Raw genomic sequence first — 26,402 nt, forward strand, 5'->3', positions numbered from 1 at the left:
TTCTTACCTCAGATGGCGTCCTCTGGAAAACGCATTTCGGATCCATTCTTCTAAACGGAATGACTTCATTACTCATTTATCCCAATCTATTTTTTGATAGAGTAGGATTTTAGAAGACCAACTCTTAACCAAAAGACTTTTTAAATGTCTACTTGAAAGAAACTCAGGTAAAATTCCCAGTAGTCACGCTGTAAGATCACTGTGGTGTCCCAGTCAGGGGGCTGAGGATTGGATCACTCCAGAATGGTGATACGGTTGTTAATAACAGATTTTCAGACATTTGTACATTTGTTAATAATGTATACTTGCTGGTGCATTAAAAAAAAAAATCCACATCTTCATTCGTCTCCACAGCAAAATCTCTTGCCTTAATATAGCTAATGCTGACATTATTATTCCCCATCAATAATTCACATCAAGTTGATTATAGTAAAATTCCTTGTGCCATTTTTTCTGCTGCTCTTTGCTCATTCTTTCAGGCAGCCAGCCCGTGGCGGCTGGGTTTGTGACATGGGCTAAAAGCACTAATTTGCAGAACTTGCTCATTGTGAAATACTCTACTCCTCCGTGCTAAAGAGACTTTGCTATTCAATACCAGAACAATTAAGAAGCCTTGAGGAAGCCACAAAACACATGGGATATGAAGTGAATTACTGTGACTATGTCTCATGCCTTTCATTTATTGTTTAGGCTTGTCTTTACAGAAAATTTATTGAAAATATCATCTACTTAGGATCCAGCCCAGGTTCTTACTTGCCCTGTAGTTCTGTAATCCCAGAGCATCCCTCACAAAGTCGCATACCTTAATGAAGGAAAGTTTCTGAAGTATTTAACCAATGTGCTAAGCTCCCGCTGTCTTTGTGGGATTGAACAAATGTAATTAAACTGAATATTCTGTATCTTCCCCCCAAGCCCCTCAGATGCTCCCCTGTGATCGTTATTGAATATTCTTTCACCAGTTCAGTACATAATCCTTCTGAGAACAACTGCATTCACTTAGAAAGGATAAAATCAGATGTGCTATATATGAAGCCAGTTCAAGGCTAATGTTAAATGGCTTCCAAGTCATTCTTTTGAACAATAACATAAAAACAAATTATTTTTTTCCTTCAGATACAGAATCTGTGCTCATTCTGTTCTTTTCTGTCTTCAGCCTGTCTTCGACTTTCAGTCAAGATAATCACTGTTGACTTAAAGTACAAGTTTAGGAACAATATCAAGAAATGATTTGTGTCCAGGTGAGTCCTGGTCCTACTGAAATGGAAGTAAATTAGAGATATTTTAAATATACGTATCATTCAGCTGGACAGAAAAGCCTGGAAGGAAAGCACAGATGGTAAAAACGTGATTTTGAGGAAGTCCCCCTCATCTTTATAGGACTTAACCTCCCAAACGTCGTTTGGGAGGACAACTCAGTGAGATGCAAGGAACCCAGGAGATTTTTTTGTCAATTGCTGTTTTTCTTCTTTGGCATTTAAGTCTGGTGTTGTCTTCCATGACTGCTAGGAGAAAACGGAGGCGCTAACAGAGATATCAGAGGATGAAATGAACGCCGCATGGACAAGGGCTGAACTCATTCAGCAGGTGTCTTTGATGACAGAAGCACAATAAAGAAGAACGAACAATTGGGAAGGACGGAAAAACCCTGAGAAATAACCTCAGGTAAAGAGGAGCTGCTCTGGCAGAGATGAATGTGTACCGATCATGTAGCTGCGTGCCATTTAATAGCATTGCGAAGGTACAAGATGCAAGACATGGTTTTCACATTGTGATACTGGTTGTCCTATAAATACCATGAATAGACTGATGAGTTTGGATAGACAGCGTCCTAATTATGAAAATGTGAACGTATTACATAAATAGGAAAGTACTAGTAATAGCTTTTGGCACAAAGCATTCAATGTTATAATAAGTTAATGGAGCAGCCTTAGGTCCCCAAGCTGTGCAAACAAGGGACGAGGCAGGCTTCCCATTATGCGCTCCTAGCTGAGACCCGCGATACACAACATTTACTCTAACTACTGTCCACCAGCATAAAAATCAGCCCCCGTGGGAGGCTGAACTTGCAGCATAATCAAGTGTGCAACAGAGAAAGGGGTATAGAATTCTGCCAAAGGAGATAATGAATGTCCTTTCCAATCCGGAAAATAATGTAAGGGGCCATTATTGTTTAAGGGATCTGAAAGGAATAGCAAGTAGAGGCGAGACAAAATTACGCTGTTTTAAACACACACATACCTATTGGAGAGTGACTCTTCCCCTGGAGAGTGAGATCCTTTGTTATTGCCTGCAGAATTTATCCCCGTTCTGTTTGCAAACACTTCTAGGTGCTGTAAAAGTGATGGGTGCTAATTTCCCGAGTTACCTCAGTCTTACAGATAAGACGCTCAATTCCACGAGGTATTAAACTCAGTGGTACCCGCTGGGTCCCCAGTGCTCCACCGCTGACGTTTATTGACTTTTTTACTTCTTTTCTGCTGCATACCTTGGCCACTGACACTTTTATATCAACAACAAGACTTGGCCACAAGAGTCAGATCCCTGTTGTCATATCCAGACTAACAGCAATCATGCAGTTGCTTTTTCTCATTGATATTTTTTTCTCATTGATATTTTTTTCTCATTGATATTTTTTCTCATTGATATTTTTTTCTCATTGATGTTTCGACGTACTCGAAATGAGAGAGGTCACCCCTCGTCTTCAGCTGATGCACCTCTGCCTTCGTGACGCTTCAGCAGCCTCGTCCCCTTCTCCTAAATTAACTGGCCAACGTTGGCAGGGGTTTGGTAAGAAACCTGCAAGATCACCCAGTGCCTTACTTCTGGGAGTTTCAACGGAAAAGAAGCAGAAAGCACACAGACACCTAGAGGAAGGACACGACGTCGTTCGGTACGCCTCCCCTCCCCACCGTTCCCTCCTCACTTGTTCTCACAGCTGGCTCAGAATAAATTCATTTATTCAGAACGGGTACTTGACGACGAGCGCTAGCCAAAAGCTCAAAAATGCAAGCAGTTATTTCAGATTTGTAGCGTTCAACATTCTTTATCTGCCCCCGTACAATCCAAATTCCAGCAGCTATGCCAAACACCTTGTTAAAACTTTCAAAACTGCCATGAAAACTGTCAGGGGAGATAAACAATCTTTAAATCAGAAAATAGCTTCTTGCCTGCTATCTTATCAGCCAATACCACCTACTTATAAGAACGTGTGCCTGCTGAACTACTACTGCTGGGAAGACATTTGCAGAAGACTGGGAGCTCTGAGACTTGATTCGAGTAAGAGTCAGCTTCTCTTTTTTTTTTTTTTTTCAGATTTACAGCCTCTCTTCGAGACTGACAGGAGCCTTTGCCTGAACTGATCGTTGTAACTTTAAAAGCCAGCCAGTCACCATCAGGGGCCTTTGCAAATCTCTGCCTTTCACTGCCTACATGAAAATTGCTTTGTGTTTCCAGGTACTTCTAAACCTTACATACAAGCTTCTGCTTTTGTTTACTCCATTGTTTTTTTCTGAGTCTTTTATTATTTTTTTTTTTCTGGTAAGGCTGCTCATTTGAAAAAAGTTCCCTTACACTCCTTTAGTCCCTTCTCCCAAGGCTGGTTTCTAGGGGAAAAAAATTGCCTCTTTCTTCCTCTTACTGCAAGTTGTGACACTCATCATTTTATAAATCCTGATTCAGACCGTCTTTTGAAAAGAGCAGCTTGGTTGTCCATCAAAATATCATCCGAGCCTGGAAGCTGCTGCATAAACCGTTCTCGCTGGTAGGAGGAATATTTCAAACCCAGCCACACAAATAACGAGAACAAATGTATGTAAATAAATCATTCAAAGCAAGATTTTATCCCATTGCTGGTAGTAGTGAATGTTAACAGATAGAGAAAGGAAGATATTTTAGCCACTGAGTGCCTGTCAGGTATTGCAAATAAAGAAACGATGTGCAAGAAATCACCGGTGTGGTGTAAGTCAAAATTTGTAGTTATACAGCCTTCCTGGATGTGCTGTGGCAACTGCCCTGGGTCACAATTTTCAAGAACAATTGACCATTTTGCGCATCCAACAAACGGTATTTCAGCCCTCATTTTCAGACCTGCTGAGCCCCAGACAAGCACACTCCAATCGAATTGCACGGATTCTCAGAAAAAAAAAATAAATAAATAGCTTCAGACTGTTCGGAGCAAAAGTTAAAGCCTGTGCTTGAAAAAAAGTAGTTGTTGAACCCCTGCCTCTCAGTTCCTGTTTCACCGAGAAATGAATAGCCCTGATCTTCCTCCTAGCGGTGGATTTCGAAAGCACAAATCCAGAGAGAGAAATTGAAAAAAAGAAAAAAAAAAAAAAAAACAAAACACAAAACGTTGACGTGTCTTCAGGAAACTCAGTAGTTCAGCCCTTTGTATTTTCATTATGGTTCGAGAGAATTTAAGTGCTACAGCGAGCAGAGGGAGACTCCGTCCCCACCAACACTGGCACAATTCCCTTTGAAACCAGCAGGGTATCCGAGCAGCACTGGGCAGCAAAAAGTGTTTCCCAAAGTCTCTTTTAATGCTGATAAAAACCGAATGACTCCGTTCCCCATGGTGAAGGGGGATTCGTTTCAGAGACGAATCAAAAGTAAAGGCTGCAAGCAAAAGAAAGCAAGCTGGTAAATACAAAGTAATGAAACGCCACGGATTAGGCAGCGTGGTCTGATGGTGTGTGGAAGAAGGGGAACACGCAAATTGGGAGTGACGATAGTGATAATGATATAGAAAAGTGTATTTAGATGTTCCAAAGGGGAGTGAGGTAAGAAAAGAGAAACCTGGGCTATGCTTAGGGGTGAAGTTTCTCGTGGGTCTACGGGATTTTGAATAGCTGCTGGAAGAGTAGTAGATGTCACAGGGGTTAGGGTTGGGGTCCTTTAACAAGGCTGGAGGTAGCTCTAAAATGTAACAGAGGACTCAATCCTATGACGTAAGAAAGATGAGCCGACAGACTGCCAACTCAAAGGGCTTTCCATTACAAAAGAGTTGAATATTCAGCTGGACAACGTGCAAGATACTGTTGTAGGAGAAGCAGAATATCCATAGTCAAACCAGAAGAGAAAGGGACTGATCTTGTTCCCATTACAGGTGACACCTCTTTTTTTTTTTTTTTCCCCTCTTTTCTTTTTTCTTTTTAAACAGCAGAGACATGCCCAGCTCTTCAGTTAGACAATCACGTGTTTCTGCAAGAGAAACTTTTTTTCGTTATCCTTCTTTTCCTTTTATGAAACAGTAAAACTTCAGGAAAAGTTCTAAAGCACTTTGAAGTCTGTAACCTTATAAAGTCGTAAGGTTCTCCTGTCCCTAAGCTACACTGTAAAATAAGTCCACTGCACAAGCTCGTTTCATTTTTAATAATTCTATAGTTATTGCCCCATAACTTTCCTGGTCATGAACTCCAGGTATAAAATCGAGCAAGAAATCTGAGGGCTCATTAATAAAACGCTCTCACACAATTTCTTTGCAGTCACTAATTTAGGGGACGGATTCATCCCTCGGATGTATGCGGACAGATGCCGCCAACGAGTGGCTCCGTGGACACGGCAGCTGAGTTTAACCTGAGAAAACGCAAGGTGAGACGTAATTGTGGAAAAGCGTGCTCTCTGCTGTTAGTTTTAATAGGACAAAAGACAGCAGACGCATCACGCACACACGGAGGTCCGTTCTTGAAAATGTACTGAAGGATAAAATCAGGCTGTGAATGCTGAAGGAATAAGACAGTGTCAGAAAAATAAATAAATAAATAAAAGTAACACTTTATGTAGCTTTAAATAGAGACGAGTCTATATGATCCAGTGCTGGAATTCAAACTGTCACGCAGAATTACAGTCTTTACCAAACCACGCGGTGAAAATAGTCGCAGGGACAAGAGTCCTGCAGATTTTTCAGCGCCTGACTTGTTTCGGGCCCGGGGGGGACGCGAAGCCCCTGCATCAGGACAGGGGGTGTCCGGCTGCAGAGGTGGCTGGGACCCACGGCCAGGGCACTGCCAGAGCACTTCTTCGGAGGCTCCGCAGTGGGTGACAATAAATCTGTGACATTCGAGATTTATTTTTGAAGTTCCATAAGCTTGCAACAGCTGAAAATGGAAGGGTTCAAGTCCTCTACTAAATTTTGAATTTTGGTTTTAAAAAACTGCCTACTAAAGACATCCCTGAAAGGCTTCCCGGGTTTTAATTGAAAAAATATTTTTTGCACATACATGAAGTGTCATTTTAAAAATCACATTTTATATTGTGGTATTACAAAAACTGCACTCACATTTATTGATTAAACCACTATAAAACCAATTATAGATTATAAAAATTCTACGGGATTTTTCCGTGCAAATAAATGATTCACATTAATCTGTGCTGGGAACAAAGAGTTTCCAATGGCATGAGCATAACTGTGAGTACTGAACAAACATCAGGTTCAGAGCAAAACATTTTATTATATTCATTACATCTTGCTTGAGACTCACAGAATGAGAGATATTGGAAATAGGTTTTTTTTTCTTGGAAATGTAAAACCCCGACGCTCTTAAGTAATTGTAAATGTGGTGGTAAAAATTCTCCTCTCCCCAGAAACCTGTCCTGTTTCCTTTTCTATTTTTTTTTCCTTATATTTTTCATGTTCTCATTTTAATCTTTTCATTGTAACACAATTCTTCTGTTAAGGAAAAAAAAGAAAAAATAGAGTCGTGTTTGTCTTGTCCCTCCAAAATGCGGCTCTGTGGTGTCCAGCTGTCCCCGCGAGGCTCCGTGTGCTCTGCGCTCACCCGGGCACCACTCACGCTCCCAGTGCCGTGCTGCTCTGGGAAATTTCCCAAAATAGATGTGTTGGAGTAATTGTTCCCTACGAGTTATTTTGGTATCTACCCCTGCGTGAACTCTCTCAATCTGAAATCATTAATTTTTTCCCCATCTGGAGGCGGATTGAGCTAAATTTGAAAAAATAATCATTGCAATCTGGAACAAATTTCCACAGGGGGCCTACACTGGAATAACTTTTTTGGAAATAATTAGTCTATTGCCAGTCTGTTGGCAAACTTCCCGGCGTAGCGAAGCCGTTGCAGGGTGCTGCTGAATTCGTTTGCAAAGCGCCGCGCAGCGCCGGGACCAAATGCGGATGGCGGTGCCCACGGGGAGCCCAGCGGCAGGGCTGGCAGCAGGAGCTGAGCTCACAGGTGGGTGCAAAGCCTGCTTTCAGGGCTCCACTGTGCCCACCTGCAGCCCTAGGAAGCCCTAGGTAAGTCAGAAGACGAGTTGTAGGGCTTTTCTTTGCTTCCCGACCTTGCTCGGCACCCAGGAGTGCTTCATGTTCTCCAGCAGCTGCAGACGTAAGCTGCGTTAAGGATGAAAGTTATCAGTAGTGATTTTAATTGTAACAGCCAAATGCTGCTCCTTCTGGACCCCCACCACAGCAATGCCTCTATCAAATACTTAATAGATTATTTTTATTTCTCCTCTTCAGCAGAAAGCAGCACGTGCCAGCAGCGCAGACGGGAAGGAGGCTGCTGGAGCTGGAGGGACCCTGCGTGGTGGCAAAGTGCCCGGGAGCAGAGACAGCACACCCAATTTCGTGTGAGATCCCAATCTCACCCGAAAGGTGGCATTTTGAGGAATGAGAGACCTCTACCCTCGTCTTACTCGTTCAGAGGTGACAGTACGGGATGGAATATGACGCGGCACTCCACCTCCTCACTCCCAGCAGCGATTTCGGCATCGGGCCCATCAGGTGCTGAGCCAGCCTGCCACCTCTCCTTGCACAACCTCCAACAAGGTGCTTTGGCTGGAGGCCAACGAGGTTGCAAGCCTTCTCTCTATAAAACAGCTAAATTACCAGGAATGACAGATGTGGGCCACTGCAGTAATTTGAGGTGGATTAAGGGATGCTGGGAAGCAAGAAGGCACCGTAAAACCAGTTCTTGCTAAACTGGCAACTCTTGACTTTTAACAGAAGCTGACAGAGTTTCAGGACTGAAATAAGTAGGATTGAGGGCCATGAAACTGCCAGAGATTTGGAATCCTTCGTGAAAATAGAGCGATGCTAAATTGCCTGCTGAACTGCTGATCTCTGGATTTGAGGATGCGAACCTGAGGGCCTTCCCTTCGATGGAAACCTTTGAGAAGAAGTCATTGTTGATGGGGAGAAACAGGGGCTCACTTTTTACTACAAATTTTCCCCAGAGACAAATGTGAATATAATTATTCAGAGACTAAAATCTGTCCTGGGACAGGAATCGATACTTCTGTTTTAAGCTGCAGTCACAGGGAATGAGTACGTGCTAAAACCGTCCATAAGGGCTTCCCGAGGCTCTGTCCTGGCTGTAGCCTCCCAGGTGAGTGCTCACACCCTTTGCTCTTACCTGGACTGATCTTTCCCCTCTGTCCTCAGAACGAAACTTTCCTGAATGCATTTTGCTACCTCGTCAGGGAAGCAGCAGAGGAAACAGAATGGGAATCACTCCTCATTCAGCCTCATGCTAATGCAATTTCCCTTTTTGTTACTTTCCACCTTTCCGAGTTCAAATTCAGCTGCAGGAGCTCAGATTAACAAGTTTAAAATATCAGAAATATTTTAGGGGCAGCGTTCCCACTTCATAGGCCAGCACTTAGTGCCTCAGAAGAAAGCCATCAGTTTGCAGCCAAAGGTCAGACCCCGGAGGCAGACCTCTGACAGGCTTTCTGTCTGTGCCCCAAACAGAAAGGGGTGCTTTTAAACAGAAAAAAGTCCCTGATGTTTATCAGGCAGGAGTCTTTAGCAAAATTTTAGGACAAACTGCCACCAGCTGAGGAGCTGAAAGCCACACAGGTACCGAAAAAGACCTGGCAGAGTGTTTCACATGCAGGTTTAGGGTGATCACTTCATGCATTTGGTTAGAACTGGACAAATGTCACCGGACAGAGGAGAAATTTGGAAGCACTGCATCATTCACTTTGATATTTTTACCAAAATAACGAAGCCCTTGCTCGGGAGAGATTAACCTTTTAATTTGGCGTGCTTAAACTTTGCAAAGAGCAAACCCACCCGGGGGGGGAGACGCTTTGGGCTAGCGTGTTTCCTTTTCAAACAAGAAAAATCGGTTTTTGTGGTGAACGATGTCCCCTCGGAGCGGTGACATCCCGGGGGGGGGGGCCCAGCGGGTACCTCAGCGCCGGCCCCGCCTGAGGGGAGCCCGCTCCCGCCGGGCCGCGGCCTCACAGGGCCGCAGGCGGCGCCGAGCCTGGAGCCGCAGCGGCCCCTGGGGGCGGCCTCGGGCCTCGGCACACACGTTCAAAGCGTTTCGATTCCCCTCTACTCAAGCACCCCGAGCTAAGCTGCCGGTGTCACCTTGGGAGTGGGGTTTTCATGAAGGCACCTTCAAATATTTGCCTCACAAAGCAATCCTCCATCGGGACTGGGGAGGAGCAGGAATCCATGCGGTGGATGAAGGGAACTGACGCATCCTTTAGAGAACTGTAGCAACTACCTAACGTGCACGTGTTGTAAATCATATTTATTACCGAAAAGTTCAGTATAAACCAGCAGGGGAACACGTCCTGCTGGAAAGAAAATAGGAGGGGAATATTGTGATCAAATGCCACCATTAGTGGCACTGATTTAATGGCAGCATCTCGTCAAGAGAGACAAAAAGTTGTCTCTTGCTGCCCTACCTCATATAAACCCAAAGCTGAGCCCCTGTCCCAGACACCCGCAGCATGGGTGAGAAGAGCAAATCGTGGCATTTAAGCCTTCTTTTGGGTGCTCTTGCTCTAAAGAAGCTGTGGCTGCAAGGAGAGCACAGAGGAAAAGAGGGGTTTGAAATTGTTGTCTGGTTCTGAAAGAGGCTGCCAGAACTGTTCGTGTGCACAGGTGTCCACAACGGACTGCGTTTCAGAGCCCTGAGTGCTGTGAACTTTCCGAGTTCTCCAAATAAGAATAAGTCCTTTAAACAGCAACTGAATCATTCCTGCTTTCTTGTTTTGACACCTGCTTTCACATGAAGTGCTCTCAGTTTTACATACCAGCAGCTTATATCACTTGTCAAATCTATCTGTGACAGGATAAAGCTAAAGTAAGAGCACTAAACCATCAGCCAAAATGATTAATAATCCACTTGTTTAAGGGCACAGGAGAAGGACGAGGACTGTCAGTGATAATCTCAAACTCACTTGAGCTAGGGCAAGGCACGAGATGGGAGAGCAGCAGACGGGTGCCCTAAGGGAAGAGGCAGACTCATTTCAGCTCGAAGGGCCGCCTGTGGAAGCAGGGAAGCCTTGCGTGGGTCTCCCCAGGCTTCAGAGCCAGAACCATGTCCTCTTCATGAGCATGTGCGAGCTCTAGGCCAGCGCTGCCCTTCCCTCTCAGTGCTCTTACTGATTTCCAGACAGAAAGATACCATTAAAACCAGGAAGTCATTCCTCAAGGATCCCTCAGTGAATTTATATCCACCTTCTTAGTACTGAAATGCCACCTTACATGAAACATTGATGCCACTCTGACATGAAACATTTTAACTTGGAAGAGCCTCTAAAGCCACTTCTGTGCGGGTTTTATTGGACTTCAGCACGCGGTCACCTAAGTGTGATGTCCTGGTATTTTCATCCCTAAAATGAGACTGCATTGTACAGCTACACGGGAGAAGCCACTCACATCCTCATCCAGGAGCTTTTGATCAGTAATTACACAAAAACAACTTTGGAACTAGAACAGAGTACAAGCTATTTTTTAAGTCCAAATAATTATCTGTGGCAACGTGTATTTACTAGCCTTCACCACTGTTCTGCCTTCTGAGCTGTATCCCTCAAACCCTTACCTTGTGTTCTGAAATGTTACTAGGCTCTGCAGCACAGACAGATTTTCCCCCAGAAAAGCAATCTTTGTGAAATTCACCAAATAACAACCATTTGCTGGGAACATGGTTTCTTTCCAATTTCACCGAAGCTTGCTAGTAACAGGCTCCATTCTCTTTTTTCTTGAGGAGAGAGTTCGATTGTTCCCTGGTCTCCCGCCAGATTGGAGAAAGCCAGACCCATTAATTTCTTTTATTCTGCCCAATTATAAATGTGAAGGAAGCTCATTCGTAAAAGTGATGGTTTTTCATAAAACTGATGGTTTGTGTTGATTCCCAGCCCCCCAGGACAGGAGCACCTGCAGACGGGCTGGCTCTCTGCTTTCCCTCCTGCAAACCGTGCTGTGCAGACAGAAGAGGGATGCTGGAGGTGATGGAAAACCTCACCCACTGCAGGCTGCGGAGCAGGACGATGTGTTACCAGACCTGGAGAAGCAGCCTTTAACCTTGGAGCTACCGTGACCTGCCAGGCAATTCAGTCATCAAACCCCCAGGGAAGTTAAGCAGACCCACTCTGTTCCTGAGTCTGCAGGAACTGCGCAGACCCAACTCACTTCACAGAAGTCTCCGCAGTGCCGCGGGCCATCCCGGTGTCCTAACTGCTTTGTCTCAGCAGACAGAAACAACAGTGAGTTTCGGCACCTGCTGCATTCTGCACTGAAGGCACTTTCTTTGCAGTTTCACTTCGACCTCGGAGCAGAACTCTGTGAAGCCGTGCCGGCTACTTATTTTTAGCAGTCCTCTTTCTCAGGGGAAACGCAATTGTTCTTCAGCTCAACTGAAAAATCCACAACTGCCCCCAAGATCAGACAGCTTTCCCGAGGCAGTGCTCTGGGCAAAGACAGAACTTTTTGACACACGCCCTTCCCAGCCTACCCAGCACCTGGCCAAGCAAACCAAATATGAGCAGGGACTGTCTTCACTTACCGTATCCACAACACAACAAGTTTTCAACTGATTGGAATATAATCTTTTATTTATCTTTACAGTGATGACGGAAGAATGTACAGGTGTTTTCACCCATAGGTATAAAAATCTGTTTATATACAGAGTCACAATAATCTTTAATTGGGAAATCACTCTGTTCTCCTGATCCATCCTTACTAAAAACCACAGGAAAAAAAAAAACAAAAACAAATATTTAATACAGGCAATATAATTCCAGTAGGTTTGCAACCTGGCATCAAAAGCTCAGCTTTAGATTAAGGGTAATGTTTGATACTTAAAAAAGGACTTTAAGTCATAGGACACAAAATAAAGTTGCTTTTCAAATAAGATATATACATCAAAAATAGGAGTCTAAAAAAGGCATTGGTTTTAATGCTATTAGAAAGCTATATAAATGTGCATGGGTCCGTTTCTTCTTATAACGAAAGACCGAAGGAAAAAGTGCCTCTGGCTTTTGGGAATTTCCTCCTGGGACAAGTCAGTTAAAAGTACCTGCAAGAGAGACAGAAATAATCCCTTTTGGAGAAGTAAAGGCTGACGGTTGCATCAATTAGAGTGACTTTGTTTGAACAGTTACAGCTGTGCTTTAGTTCTGTATTAAGAGCACGTTATAAATTGTTCCTAGTGAATAATAAAAAAAAATTACCACCACGTAAGTAGCTGCTCAGTTGTTAAGACTCCTGCTAGTGCCTAGTTATTTTTTTTTTTATTAAGCACAACCACAACATGACATGCTTTTAACATTCAACCTCTTTCACCACACACCCTCCTGCACGTTACCCAGACTCTGCAGTGTTTCGTTACAGCCTTAAACCACTTTCTGGATTCTCATTTTTAAAGATGGAATAATTAGTATATAAAAAGTTTCTTAGTATCAACAGATCAGACTGGAAAATTAGTCTGGGAATTATTAGGGAAAAATTATTAAGGAAAAGACACTCCTCTTTCAAGCTGCTTTACATTAACTAATCCACTTAAAAACCCTGTTCAAATCTATAATGAAAGTCATTAGGGCAGAAAGCAGGGATTTTATAGAATACAGACAACACACTGGCTAAGTACATGTAAATAGGCAAGGAGCTGATGAAAAATCAAGGTCTACTGATCCAACTGATTTCTACAGAGAACCACAGCATCGGTGCAAAAATAACCACTTCTATGACTCCATTACGGAGTAATTATTTCACGCTAAATTAAGAAGCTCAAATCGACAATTTGAGCCTAAAATGGCAAAGGTTCGAAATTTCACACCTTAAATCAGTGTTCTTGCCTGATTTCCTTCAATGTTATCCATAATTAGACTTTTACAGGAGAAAAATTCAGGGATTAAGAGTTTGATAGTAAATATCTAGAACTTAATTAAAAGATTGTAGTAGCTTGGAAGGTTACTGGCCTGTTAACTGGACTAAACAACGCTGGCAAATAGCTCTCGTACACAACGTAAAGAGCAAATTTCTCTTTATGTTGCGCTCATTCTATAAGTAATAAAAATGTGCATTAGAAACATGAATTAATGAATACGTGAATTCGTATTTGTAAGTATTATCCATTTAAAAATAAAGTTTCGGGAACTTGTTATGTAATTTAACTAAATTAAATTCCGAAGAACAGAAGGCGGCCAATTACTTTGATCGCTTTACCCCAGTTCTTCAGCATCTACTAAGCCCTAAAAGATTCACCTGCAATGGTTTTCAGAGACTGGGCTTTTACCCTAAAGGATGAAAGCCACTTTCTTCCTCCCCCAGTGACCTGTGTAGCATTAACGTGAGGATATTCATCTCGAAATATGCAAAACTGCCCCTGCTGATGTGGTGCACGTCAGCTAACAAATGTGCTGGGAGAACGTCGGGCCGCGTGATACGCTGCCGTCTACCTCATGACTGCCGAGTGATCGCCGGCGGATGAGATAGGGAAATCTGAGCGTGCCTCCTGGAGGCCTGACTCACCTGATTTCTTTTTATGCTTCATCTCCATTATCCATTTCTACCTCTATATCTTTTGTCGTATCAGCCGCCCGTGACAAAATGTCTGCCATTAGTGCTTCCTCCAGTTTTTTACGCACTTGTTGCACCCGCTCTTCTTGTTTTCTGAAAGGAGAGAAGGGAAGAAGGGGCAGAGATGTCAATCCTTCAAGTATAATATCAGCCTGGGAGCATGCTACGTGGATAAACAATGACTCAGGACTGGTTTTTTAACCCACATTGACTAGTTCTTTAATATATTACCTTCACGTTCAAGTATTATCTACTAGTCACTGATGCATTTTGGGCAGCAGCAATAAATGTTTGTTTCCCTGTTGAGCTATTTCAAACATCTTACCTCAGATGTCTATGAAAAATTACAGCATTTTGAGTCAATAGTTAGTTTGGAAGGTAAAATGTAGCTTTCCTGTGTTACCTGAAAACAAGGAGTCCTCTTCTGAAGTTTTCCCAAGAGCACACAACTTTTGCAAAAGAACAATTTTTTTAAAACTCAAAAATACACCTGTTCTATCAAGCTACGTTTTCTAAAAATAAAAAATATGCTTAAAAATGACCAGAACTCATCAGAAACAGGCACAGTCAGCACAGGAAAACATTTGTCAGAGTGCCGCAAACACCCTGCAGCTATTTAGGATGGCAGGACAGATAGGAAGAACATCAAATCTTAGAAGAGCAGGAGTGATATCTAGCGTGCTGCACAAGCCAGAAGCCTCTCAGGAGCACCAGCCTCTAAAGCTGTTCAGTCCTACAGCTGCAGCTACTGCCAGCACTCCCTGAGTACTTCGGAGGAGGCTGTCTGCTCACAGAGATAGCAAAAGGAAGTCAAGAACAAACTAGCAGCTCGGTACAGAAATTGTTTTCTGTCTTCCAGCTGTTTCCTATCCTTGTTTTCTATCCTCCACAGACAGCTCGCTGTCTCCCAGAGCTGTTAACTTTCAGTGCCTTGACAGTGATATTTCAAACCCCTGGGCAAAGAACCGAACCAAAGATGCCTTATAACCTGTGTGACAAAGGAGAAATAAAACACAATAGCAACTTCAGTATTTGTTAATTGAATGAAAGCGATCCCGAGACCAAAAATAAGATGAAATATAATCAAAACCAAAAAAAAAGTTTCCTTCTTACCACCTCAAACCTAATGTCAGTGGTATTTAACTCTCACGAGACACAGAAGCGACAGCCGATTTCCTGCATACTGGACCAGCTGCTGTTATTAAGGGCCCACGTTCCCTATTAACAGGGCACGTGGCCTCCTCCTGAGATTCTTCTTCCCCCTTGCAGGCCTTCCTCACCTCCCAAAGTCAGGTGAAGACAGCGCTTTCCCAAGTTACCTCATTTCCAACTTGTCAGCCAGCTATTTGATCTCCCTGGCAGCAATAACCATAAAACAGCTCGCAGCACTTCCAGTCCTGAGTAGGCTGCTCTTCTAGCAAATAGGTTTAAGTATTAAAAACCCAGCTCTGTTTACACAAGCGGTATTACTTTTAAAGCGCAGGAGCCACCAAGAGCAAACACTTAAGAACCAACAGCAAAAAAAAAACGTGCTACTGAGAAGAAGTGCTCATCTTTAAGTAAAACACTAAGGCTCAGACTATCTGCGCTAAGCAGCTCCCCGGCCACATGCTCTTTTCAGCCTTCCTCCTGCCAAGACACAATCCTCATCCTACAGTAGTCGTGCTATTGTCTTCAAAAGCAAGCGAGCGGTAAAGCTACGCTCCTCCTAACACCGAAATTCATAAGCCCCTCATTCAAATTCCGACCGTATTTTCAGTGGAAAACTGCTTTATGCAACAGGACAGCGTATAAAGTCGCATTCAGACGATTTCTTTAGTGCTCAGAATGATTTTCTTTGTCCGCACTGCTTGCGTACATCACTTCGTGGTGGGCGCTGAGAAGAATGCATGCTTTAAAGACACACGTGATTCGACATCGCTGCCTGCAATCAAACCGTGGTATTGTGCCAGCCTCCCTGATGATTTCTCCTCCTGCTTTGCTATGTCGTTAAACCTATCGAGGCTCCATCTGATTGAATTCCTTACGTACTGGCACTGAAACACGTACTCTGTCACCAAAACAGAAAAAAATTGTAATAGCTCTAGTAAATAGCATTTAGCTGCGGAACACAAACCTGTCTTTACATTTTGGATTGGGGTCAGATTCGATGGAACAAAATGCACAGAACCAACCTGTTCCTGACCGAACACCAGTTCCTCCTCCCTGCGTATCAGGAGAGAGAACTCACCTTCTCCCCTGATCCTCCAGCACACTGAAGTGCAGTGTTTTTTTTGGAAAAAGTCTAATTAAGAACCATCACCATGTAAGTGCTTACAGTAACATGTACCCTATTTCTGGGTAAAACATCCTCCGGAGCTTTTCAGCAGCAGGTTTCCGGAAGTCTTCCACTAACCAGGATCTGAGATGCAGCGCTGAAAGGAGAATTACTCACTCAAATGTTGACAGCATTTGCCAGATTATATTAAATTCAGGTTTAGGGGCATCTGCTGCCTCCCCACACACACACAAGTTTCCAATACATCACTTCAAAAAGATCTTTTCTCCTCCCCTCTCAGCAGAAATTAACCACTGCTGACACAGCAAGTCTAAACAGCAATGACAGAAATTCTCGGCTGCCTAGTTTCCTGACATGCTCCGTATTAAACTCATCATTAGAAATGGGGTCAGAAAGTTTACGTCATTGCTTAAACGGGTTATTTAGGTTTTTACCTCTCTGCAACACCGAAGGGTGCGATCGTTACAAGTTTCTTATTCCTGAGGGAGAGTTCAGACTGTTACAGCATCCTCTCATTTCCTCCCTTTGGCACTTTATAGTTCTCGTGGCTTTGGTCTGCCGCACAAAGTAAGATTTGTGCAGGGCATCGAGGAATATTGTGAGGTACCAAGCTCCAGCTGACTAGCCTGGATCAAGGTTCACATAGCTGAAGAAGATGACGTACTTAGCTCCAAGCTAAGCCAACTTGGAGAGCCCTAAATTTGAATTGCTCTCCATTCCCGTCTGATGTTAAATGCCACTTGGCTTTTGGACAGATTAACAGGTAATTTTTCTTACCCATGACTGTGCAGAGCGTGACGCTGCCAGACATACTTCATTTATTGCTATGCTCTGGTGAATTTAGCAGGTTATGGCTGCTTACAGGAAAAAGCAGAAGTCCTATTAACATGCAATTTCAAAAGGCCATTTGTCAAGACGTCTGAGAAATCTCAGGAATGAAAGCTACTGGGTGACACCACTCATTCAGCAGAGAACCTAGACCGAGCAAGAGAAAAGGCTCTTGAAAACCAAAAGGTAGGATTTTCAGAAACTAGAAAAGCAATCCCTCTGTTTCTTTCAGAAGATACCATTCCCCAGTCCACCCCAAAAGAAGAGAACTAGTTAAAGCTTTTATCTAATAGAGACGCAAGGATGTCACTCCGAGCCTTTTACAGAAATGGAGATAACTCAATAGCGCAGCTGCAAAGAAGAATAAAATGATGTGCTGGTCAGGAAAAAAGCTACAAACAAGCTGTGAATCAGCAATCTCAAGATAAATGATCTCAGACTCTGTATGGGAGAAGACAGTTTACAGGGAATTCCAAAAGCCTGCCTAAGGAGACCAAGACTGAGATGCAAACACCCCTGGGAACCACACCATGCTCATTTTACACCCTTACCTCGCACAGGACTAGCATTTAGAAGCCCGGAATCATTCAGAAGCTGTATCCCGCAGCTGAGAAATGTTAAGTGCTTATCCCTACTAATATGGAAGTGTGGCTGATTCTTATTCATGCATTTACAAAGAGGATATATAAAATGTTTGCTGGACCGAAAGATGAAATTTTGCATTTTACTCTGATTATGAAAGAGATTTATCATCACTATATGACCAGGAATACTTCAAATTAAACACGATTCAAGCTGGCAGCTATTTTTAGAGAATCACAGAACGTCCCAAGTTGGAAGGGACCCACAAGGAGCATCGAGTCCACCTCCTGGCTCCGCGCAGGATCACCCGAAAACCAAACCCTGTGTCTGAGGGCGATGTCCAAATGCTCCTTGAGCTCCGGCAGGCTTGGGGCTGTGCCCACGTCCCTGGGGAACCTGTCCCAGTGCCTGACCACCCTCTGGGTGCAGATCTTTGAAAATTAACAGTGCAGCTAACAAAAAGAAAATTGCCCGTACGAGTAGATGGATCTTTCTATCATATCCGAATCTCCCATTTCAAGAGAGTGCATTAGCCACGAAGTTATATGTTATAATATTCTTTATTTTTCCCTTTTTGAAACACTTATTTTTAACTGAGATCAAAAAATTAACTTGACCAAACCAGAAATGGGAAGGGAGAAAGCCAATATTGATCTATTGAACTATAGCTTAATGGTTACAGCATACTCTTGGGAAAGAAAATGTGGCTTGTGACTCATTTCTTACTGAATATTTTATATTAATATTTTCACCACGAAAAGAAAAAAACGAAGATTTCATTTTTTTTTCTAGTTAATGAACTAATCTGTATGTACAAGAAACATGTTCGTGCTTGTCTTCCCTCATGCCCAGGCCAGGAATCTAGTTTAATCAAGCTTGCTTTTCATTTCCTTGAAGACTTCATAAAACTCACCTAATGTCATCATCTGTGACTATGAAAGCTTTGCAGAGGGGTTGAGATGTATTGAGCCAGACAGCTGGGTTCTTCTCCACAGCTGCGGAGAGCTGTCCCGTGATAGGTGCCGAACTGGTGTGCAAAGCGCTGGCAACAGCCGACAACAAGGTATCGTCGTTGTTACCCGGGCCGACTCCTAAAATAAGGATAACCAAAGAGTTACCATTCACATTTCACGTGCAGCTTTCAGAGGCAGAGCTCCTCTCAGTTTGTAGGGTTACGTACACCAATGATATGATTTCCACTGGATACACGGCCGTATAATCTAAAAAGTTAAACACAAGTTCTTAAAAAACAGCTTTGCAATAACACAGTTGTTTCAATAAAAGTTAGCATTTCACAAGGCAGCTCACTGCTAAAATTGGCTGGATTTTTTCCCTGCAATAGCAATTACGACATCGTGAATTTTTTTAATAAAGCTGATCACATCATAAATTTATCAGTCACGTACTGAAACAGTTTATCTGCAACTTCATGATGATAATCCACACCAGCACAGTCTCTGCTTTAATCCTGCAAGGTGTTAAGTTAATTCTGAAAAATACACAGTAAAGATTTTTACAGCCCTCAAATTCCCGTGAAGGTCTCCTAGGCAGTGGAACAAAGTTATTAATTCTGACCAGTGATTTGATCATATTTGAGATCAACTTTCACCAGTGAGAGTACAGTTCTGCAGCGTGGTTTACATGAACTGCTAAAAATAAAGAGAGTTTTGGAGATTGAGGTATTTTGTTAGGAAGCACATTTACAGTTTGAAGGTTACTAAATCTGACGGGAAACTGAAACGCTCGTTAAGAGCATCAAAAAGTCTGTCCCTTTTAAGCACAAACTACTTTGTGAATCTGAAGCAACAGCAGTTGAGTGAGCGCAGTACCTTGAAGACCCTTAGGGAGCTCCATGGATTTTATGATTTGTTCACTGACATCCGACGCGCTGAGGCCTTGTAGCCTCTTCTCCCAGAAAAGCTGCAAAAAGAAGACGAGATCCCCATTAGAATTCGAAATAAATCAGCTCACGGAAATCAACTGTGCTCATAATCAAAGGAGCATCAGAACAATATACAAGACGGACGCCACCTTGCAGCTTACAAAGCTATGGAGAAGTTAACATCCTATCTGCTGCTGGAGATCCGTGCGATGCTGCACATTACAGCAGCGCAGATCACCAAATAAAGCTGATCAGTAGCTGCACCCCCTCAAACCTACGCTGGCTTGATGACCTGGCCCTTTCCGTTGCTGTGTAGGTATCTCTTTTCTAGAAACAGGATCAAATCTTTTCACTTTTAGGAAGGTACACGAACTAAATTCACATTCTCTTTCCTTTCCATTGTTTAGTTTGTTAGCTGGGAACATGCTTCCATTTCTCATTTCTCGATCTAAGGGAGGTTTTTTTAATGATAGGGATTTCCTTCTTCGCTCCTACCTTACCTGTCTGAAGATACATGCCGAAGCTCTGGGCTGCAGACTGGCCATGCCTATTATTTAGGAAAAGTTCTCTATCTAGCAAGACAGTGAAGGAAGCTAGTTAAAAAGCTGATTTCCATTCCACAGGAAGCTAGGCTTAACAAGGAAAGGGAGAATCAGAGAATCATTAAGGCTGGAAAACACCTTCGAGATCATCAAGTCCAACCACGCAGAACGTAGCTATGCAAGTTCCCGTGGAAAGGGCATTCCAAAATAGTTTTGATTTTTCCGCAGGCTATGAACCTACTTTTTTCATGCCTTCAACACCTGAGACAGAATCAGACATGCAGTTATCCTAATTCCGAGGAAATTCCTTGTTGTAGTCAAGAGCCAGGAGCCTCAGTTTAAGACAGGGCTCTCAGATGTCACATTCTGTTTTGCAGACTCTGACTGCAATATTTCACACGTTCTTGACGTCTCTGACTTGACAGCTTTTTGAAAATACCATTTGCCACTCATGTCATTTTACTAGAAGCGCTTAAAACGCTTCCTGTAAACTGACTCCTCACTTGTATTAGTTTTTCACCATTCCAACCCAGTTTTTAGCTACATCAAGACATCCCTTTGATTTCCTTTTAAATTTTTAAGTATTTAGTACCTCCAGTCCTTCACTCCTACTGTTTACCACTAAGTCCTCACCCCAAGAAAGCACTCTAGAGGTCTCGTAGCAGTCCTTACTGCTTTGTGGATGGCGTGGCAGTGCCTTAAGACTGTCTAAAACTAGCTAAACTCTAAAACGAGCATTAGCATTCATAAAAGTGAAGTCACAGTGAAACCCGATCGATTCAGTATTTCATCACTGGATTAGCTTGGCATCTTGAAGTCTCTAGGAACTCAGAAAGCTTTGGTTGCTTCACTTACAAGACGAAGACGCAATATTCTCCAGCTACAGAAGTGCACGCTCACGTGACTGAAAAAGATCCCGCGAGGCTCGATGCGCGGAGCGTCTGCCTCTTAAGTTACAGCCCTAAAAATAGTTTACATTATTTAACCTGCGACTCTCTCAGCGTTACGGAGACGGGGAACCCCCAAAGAGAAAAGAAGCCTCAAGTTCACACATGCTGTGCCCCGCCCCAAGCAGAGGCCACCTTCTTTGTAACAGCCTGCCGCCGTCTCGCAGTTAGAGGCAGCCTTCGGGACCAAGTGTGCTGCCTGGCTTCGGGGCTTTTCTCAGCCCGAGCGCCCCGGGGAGCACCGCGATCCCCGCTGAGCGGGGCAGGCTGATCCGCTCCAGTCCTCGGCCGCCTGCTGAGGCTGCACCAGCGCAGCCAGAAAAGCGAGATCCATGCCTCCAGGAGAGAGGCATTAGCAAACATGACCCTGTTAGACAGTAATGAGAGTCCTGATGGGAGCAGGATAAGGAAGGAATGAGAAAAGAACCGGATTTAAAGATTCATCATTCTTACGGCGCGATATTTCATTACTAATGCAGAATGAATAACCATTCCGAGCATCCATCAGTCACTTAGGGGTATTCGTCCTGTTGGAGGATGAAAAATGGCCCCATTTCAGTTTCGCCTGAAGTCTGGCCGTTAGGAAACACACACTGAAAAGTGCCTAAAACCCAGGCCCTTCATTTACCGATGCTTGAGCGTTCTGGGTTCAGACGGAGCCAGCTGCCAAGCGACCCATTTCCCAGGAAATTAGTCAGTACGCCTTATGCCAAAAGTGACCTCTTACGCAACAACATCCTGCAGAGCGAGAAATGTATCCCTTATCGCCCAAACTTACTATCTCGAGGGCAACTCTGTTTTCTTCTGATAGAAGAGGCAGCATGGGAACGCCATGCCAAGGTCCCCAGGGCGGAGCGGCATTTTCGCTTCCTTGTTTTTTCTGAGACCCGACAATGGTAGCCCCGCACTGCAGATGTGCTGCTGAAGTCCTTTGTTTGGAGAATTATAAAATATTGCTTCCTCCACAATTGTTTCTTTTCCAAGAAAAGCTATTTGTGATTAATGGCTAGCCATCAGCTAACCTGTAAGCTTTGTAAAAACATCATCTCCTAAGTAACTATTATTTCTCATTCAGAAAACAAAGAAATGATAGATTTGCCTCTCTATTACAAGAGCCACCAAATACAAGCAGCTCCTTTTAGTTAAATGTGTAAAAGTCTACTTTGCAGTTGCTCAAGCAATGGAAGCCTGCAAGAAAACCTTGCTGGAAAGGACACACTCCAATTCTGCTGTTTTTAAAAGAAAAGCACGTACATTCTTAGCATTCAAACATTCTTGGAGGGTGGCTGATTTATACACAAGTCAACCAAGAACCTCAAGTATCACCTGCAACTGACGATTTGTGGTATTAAAAATACCATAGATGTCAACAGAGGAGGTACTGACTGGACACAAAGAAGGCAAGACTGATTCTGACGCTGGTGAGTTCAGAGCTTGTATTTATTCCATAGTTTCAGTTGATTGACTTGGTTTCTTCCATTTAGACAGCTACAAGTATCTACTAACGTGCACCGGTACTCAGAAAAGGCTAACATCTACTTCACAGCTGCGAAGAACAGCAAGTTTAACAGCACGGTCCCAATTCCAGGTAGCTGGCTTGGCACCTCCCCAGCTCCCAGGAACCAGATTCATTTCCACGCCGCCTGCAGATGCGTTATGACCTGGTGAGCAAGCTGATTAAAACCTTACTTCATTGACAGAACTACATCTACAAAATCCAGTCAACATGTTTGGGCTGCACCGAGGACCCAAGCACGCAATTTTGTTACGTTTTAACGTCTACTTTAATGGCTAATTGAGGCCAGAACACCCCAAGTTATCACTTGGGAAACTGCTCAACTCAATGATATTGCAAGCAATGAAATGAGGAAATACGATTATAAAGAGGGCTTTTCAAAGTGTCTGTGGAAGATTTTTAAATGAATGAGAACTCCTCCAGAAAGCTAGAAAACTTCTTTCATCTTTTTATACCCTGTGAGTTGCTCGGCTCTCCTACACCCATAACTGCCAAACAAAATATCAGTGTTTCTCAACTTGCTTGGGAGAGGGAGGTGGAACTTAATCTCATCAGGTTCCTTCCATCCCTCTTTTTGATAACTCTAATAGATATCAACCAACAAGCTTAAGTTTTCCAACCCAATCTAATTTTGGATTCTAATCTTTTAAGTTCAGCCGCAGGAAATAAAATTACATCTATTTGACATCCTGCAATTTTTCTAGTAAATTAGGCTTTTGAGGCTGCATATATCTTCTGCAAAAAAATGACTATGGTCGGATTTAGCTTGTGATCTATCATCTTATTCAATAATTCATTGCAATACAATCCACTGCAAGTATCTACAAAGTATACTAAGTATAAAATAGACTTTCAAATCAATTGTGAAGAGAACTTTTGGCCTGAAGACAGATTATTTTATAAGCAAATACAACAGGTTTGTCCTCAGGTGGTTTTAGGAAGTGAATACTGTCAGGTTTATCCTCGGGTGGTTTTTAAAGGTGGCTATCTGCCATAGAACTAGAGGAATCAGATCACACAGTATTAACTGATTACTTGCTCTTCTTGAAACAAGCTTCAAAGAGGAGGCTGGATGTGTTTTAGACATTTGATGCATGTTCATGGATTTATTTTTTAGCCAAATGTATCAGGAAGATAGAGTTGAACCTTTTGCAAATTCAGTTTTGTAATCACCACTTAAATTAGTTTATTTTACTAGTGTGGTTTCAAGTTCTCTCTATCACCACGGTCAACAGTATACAGCAGAATTAACAAGTGATTAATCAAGTCCTCAGGAGTCTGAGCTCACTCAACTCAATACCTCAGGTATGTTACACGTTTGGAGAGTGAAATAAGTGAGCTTGGTGTTTACTCTGAAAAAGGCCAGTAAGCGTGGAACAACGTGAACCAAGGAGCTCTAAAACACAAAGATGATGTTAAGTGCTCTACACAGGACACAGACCTGTGTCTGTGAAAAGAAGTCTGATTTGCAGCACCACTCCATTTGATCCGATTAGGTACAGAACACTTGACAGGCAAGTAACTCAAGTTTAAGTGATTACATAAAAGATTTACTACCTATAATAGGTTCAAATAGCCACAGGACTTGCTCCGCTCCCCACTGAGGAATACTCAAATCCAGATACAAAAGTGGATGACGAATGTGTCCTGAAGTATTGCTACACCTAGAGTCCTTTTTGCCATAAAGGAGGGAGGAAGAAAATGTGATTTTAAGACAGTGCTCACCATCATCTAAGATGAACACGACAGATACAGCTGCATGATTTTTTGATTCATCATTACCTCCATGCTCAGTTTCAGCAATGGCAATCTGACTTTTTAAAATCCAAACCATTACTCTGAAATTTATCAAGAATATATCATATCTTTTTGAAACTTTGAAGCAGCAAGACTGACAACGTTTAGGAGGCTAAAACAATTTATTTTTTTTCCTTTGCAGGACCCACTAGAAATCTTACAGGGTTCTTTTTCTTATACTGGCTTATTTGTGGACTCTGCAAAGGAAAAAAAAAACAAACCCACAGAAATAGTAAGGAAACGTATCCTAAGTAAACTTATGGAAAACTAAAATATATTTGAGCAGGATGAAGCTTCAAAAAGAGATGTGAAAGCACTTTGAAGGAAATTGCAATTAAGGCTCCTAGATTTGCTATTTATGAACTTAACTGATTTTCTGATCGTTTGATTAGATACAAAAAAATCCAAGAAATCTCCATGGCTTGCCTGGTACTGGTGTTGGAACAGAGACCACTTAGAGGAAGAAGACTTAAGAGGAGAAGTCTTGTGCGTATCAGAAGACCCTTGACGAAATGTATGCACACACAACTCGAGTACTTCCAGGATTCTCCAGAGTATTGCCACTCCTTGGATGAAGTTCTCCACTCTGATGATCAGTAATCTATAGAACCTTTAAGGCTTTGAAAGCCTTTAAGACGCTGTCTTGCAGAGCAGTTGCTTGAAAAAGTCTTAGACAACCCTGTGACGTTATTTGTGTGCAACTAAACATCGCGCTGAATATATGGAACCAGCAGTGCCACAGATCCTTTGCTCTAATTGACAGCTTTACCTACACCCAGATCCCAGGCAAACTGTTATCTTTCCAGGAACTACCACAGGGTTTACTGCTTAAAGAAGAGGCGCTGCCAAACGTCATCCCTGCCAACACTAATAACCATGTCTTTTCGCTCCCAGGTCACAAGAAGACTCCTGACTGCCAAAGGAACTACAATGCTCGTTTATTTTCATCTCTACATAAGGAGGAAGGCCAAAGAGAATCTTCAGGGAACTCTGGTTAGGCTGTCTTTTCAAAAGGGAGATACAACAGATACAAGCCAAGTGAGGCTTTTAGAGATGTGTATCTAGAAATGCAGAAGCAAGAACCCCTTAAGGGATTTGGGCCAAGAATTGAAGAAACAAGGGAGGAATGACACTGGAAATGGGAACTGAATAAGCTTTACATACAAGTAGGCAATAGTCAGTGCTTCAGCATTCAAGTATCCACCACTGATTTAATGTCTATGTACAGGGAGGTTTACACGCCAGAATATAAGAGAAGGAGGAGGCAGTGATGCACGTAGGGATCATTTATAACAGGAAAATATAGTTTTTATCTGGAAGAGAACTCAAGGACGCATTTATCTGACAACTGTATCTCAAGTGCTCCAAGGTGCCGGTTTTATTCTTTTCTATTTCTTTTTTATTTCTTTTATTTTTTATTCTTTTTACTAAGAATAAAGTTTTCCAGCAACTTCACTCCTCACCCCGGCTCTTCTATTTTATCTCAACTGATCACATCAAAAAAAAAGAACCCTTGCTTTTTGAAAACCAAGCAAAGACCATATCTCCTAGTATTTACAATCCAGCTAGTAAGTAAAACCTCTGAATGAACTTCTTGATGCTTTCAAACAAGATGTGCGTGTCCGTATATTTACATACCTTCAGTTACCAATACCCAAAGAAATATTGATAAATGTGCGATGGAAATCTGTGTGTAAAGAAACCAGATCACTGGAAATTGCTTATGGAATTGCTTATGGAGTCTGGCAATTTGCTTAAGATTCTCCAGTAATTGACAGCATAATATCTACACTAAATCGCTTTGTTCCAGATTTTTTAGTGGAAGTTTTATTCAGAACTCATTGAAGCTTTACGTAAAGGCAACGCTGACCAACTACTCTCTCCCTTCTCCAAGCTTCCCACCTGCGTCAGTCACCAAGACAAACAACAAAATAGCTCAAGGCAGCACTTTAGCTTGGGGAAAGGCAGAAGAGTAAGACATTTCAAGACTTGCTTTAATATTAGACGTATAAGATAAACTATTCTACATTCAATGCAAGTAGAGTTAGCATTTCTTCCAAATGAAGTATGTCAATACAGAAGAATAGCATTTTAAGTGTCCTCTTCTGAAGATGTACTGTTGCAAGCAAAGCAAAAGGATGTTGATCAAAACCAAATGCTGACGCAGTGATCAGCAGACAGTGATTTCTTGAAGATCTTGCTATAGTTTCATCTGTTAGAACTTATCTTAAAGAAGCAAAGATTTTACTTGGGTGG

The 26,402-nt window shown here is 42.7% G+C and overlaps 1 protein-coding gene and 1 long non-coding RNA gene across 2 annotated transcripts in view; one reads left to right on the forward strand and one right to left on the reverse strand.

Moving 5' to 3' along the window:
* Positions 1-6,735: 6,735 nt before the first annotated feature.
* LOC308184935 lies at positions 6,736-11,966 on the forward strand. Its single transcript, XR_013943048.1, has 2 exons — positions 6,736-8,339; positions 11,113-11,966. It is a non-coding gene; the product is annotated as an uncharacterized lncRNA (long non-coding RNA).
* Positions 11,788-26,402, reverse strand: part of MBD2 (methyl-CpG binding domain protein 2) — a 32,769-nt gene continuing 18,154 nt past the window's right edge. Inside the window, exons 4-7 of the mRNA XM_080572447.1 lie at positions 19,292-19,382; positions 18,376-18,553; positions 13,727-13,867; positions 11,788-12,272 (exon numbers count right to left, since the gene is read on the reverse strand). Of these exons, the coding sequence (XP_080428573.1) occupies positions 13,738-13,867; positions 18,376-18,553; positions 19,292-19,382 (399 nt within the window). The 3' untranslated portion in view covers positions 11,788-12,272; positions 13,727-13,737. The remainder of the gene's footprint in view (positions 12,273-13,726; positions 13,868-18,375; positions 18,554-19,291; positions 19,383-26,402) is intronic.

The sequence above is a fragment of the Anser brachyrhynchus genome, assembly GCF_964034855.1.
Source record: "Anser brachyrhynchus genome assembly, chromosome: W".
Taxonomy (NCBI): domain Eukaryota; kingdom Metazoa; phylum Chordata; class Aves; order Anseriformes; family Anatidae; genus Anser; species Anser brachyrhynchus.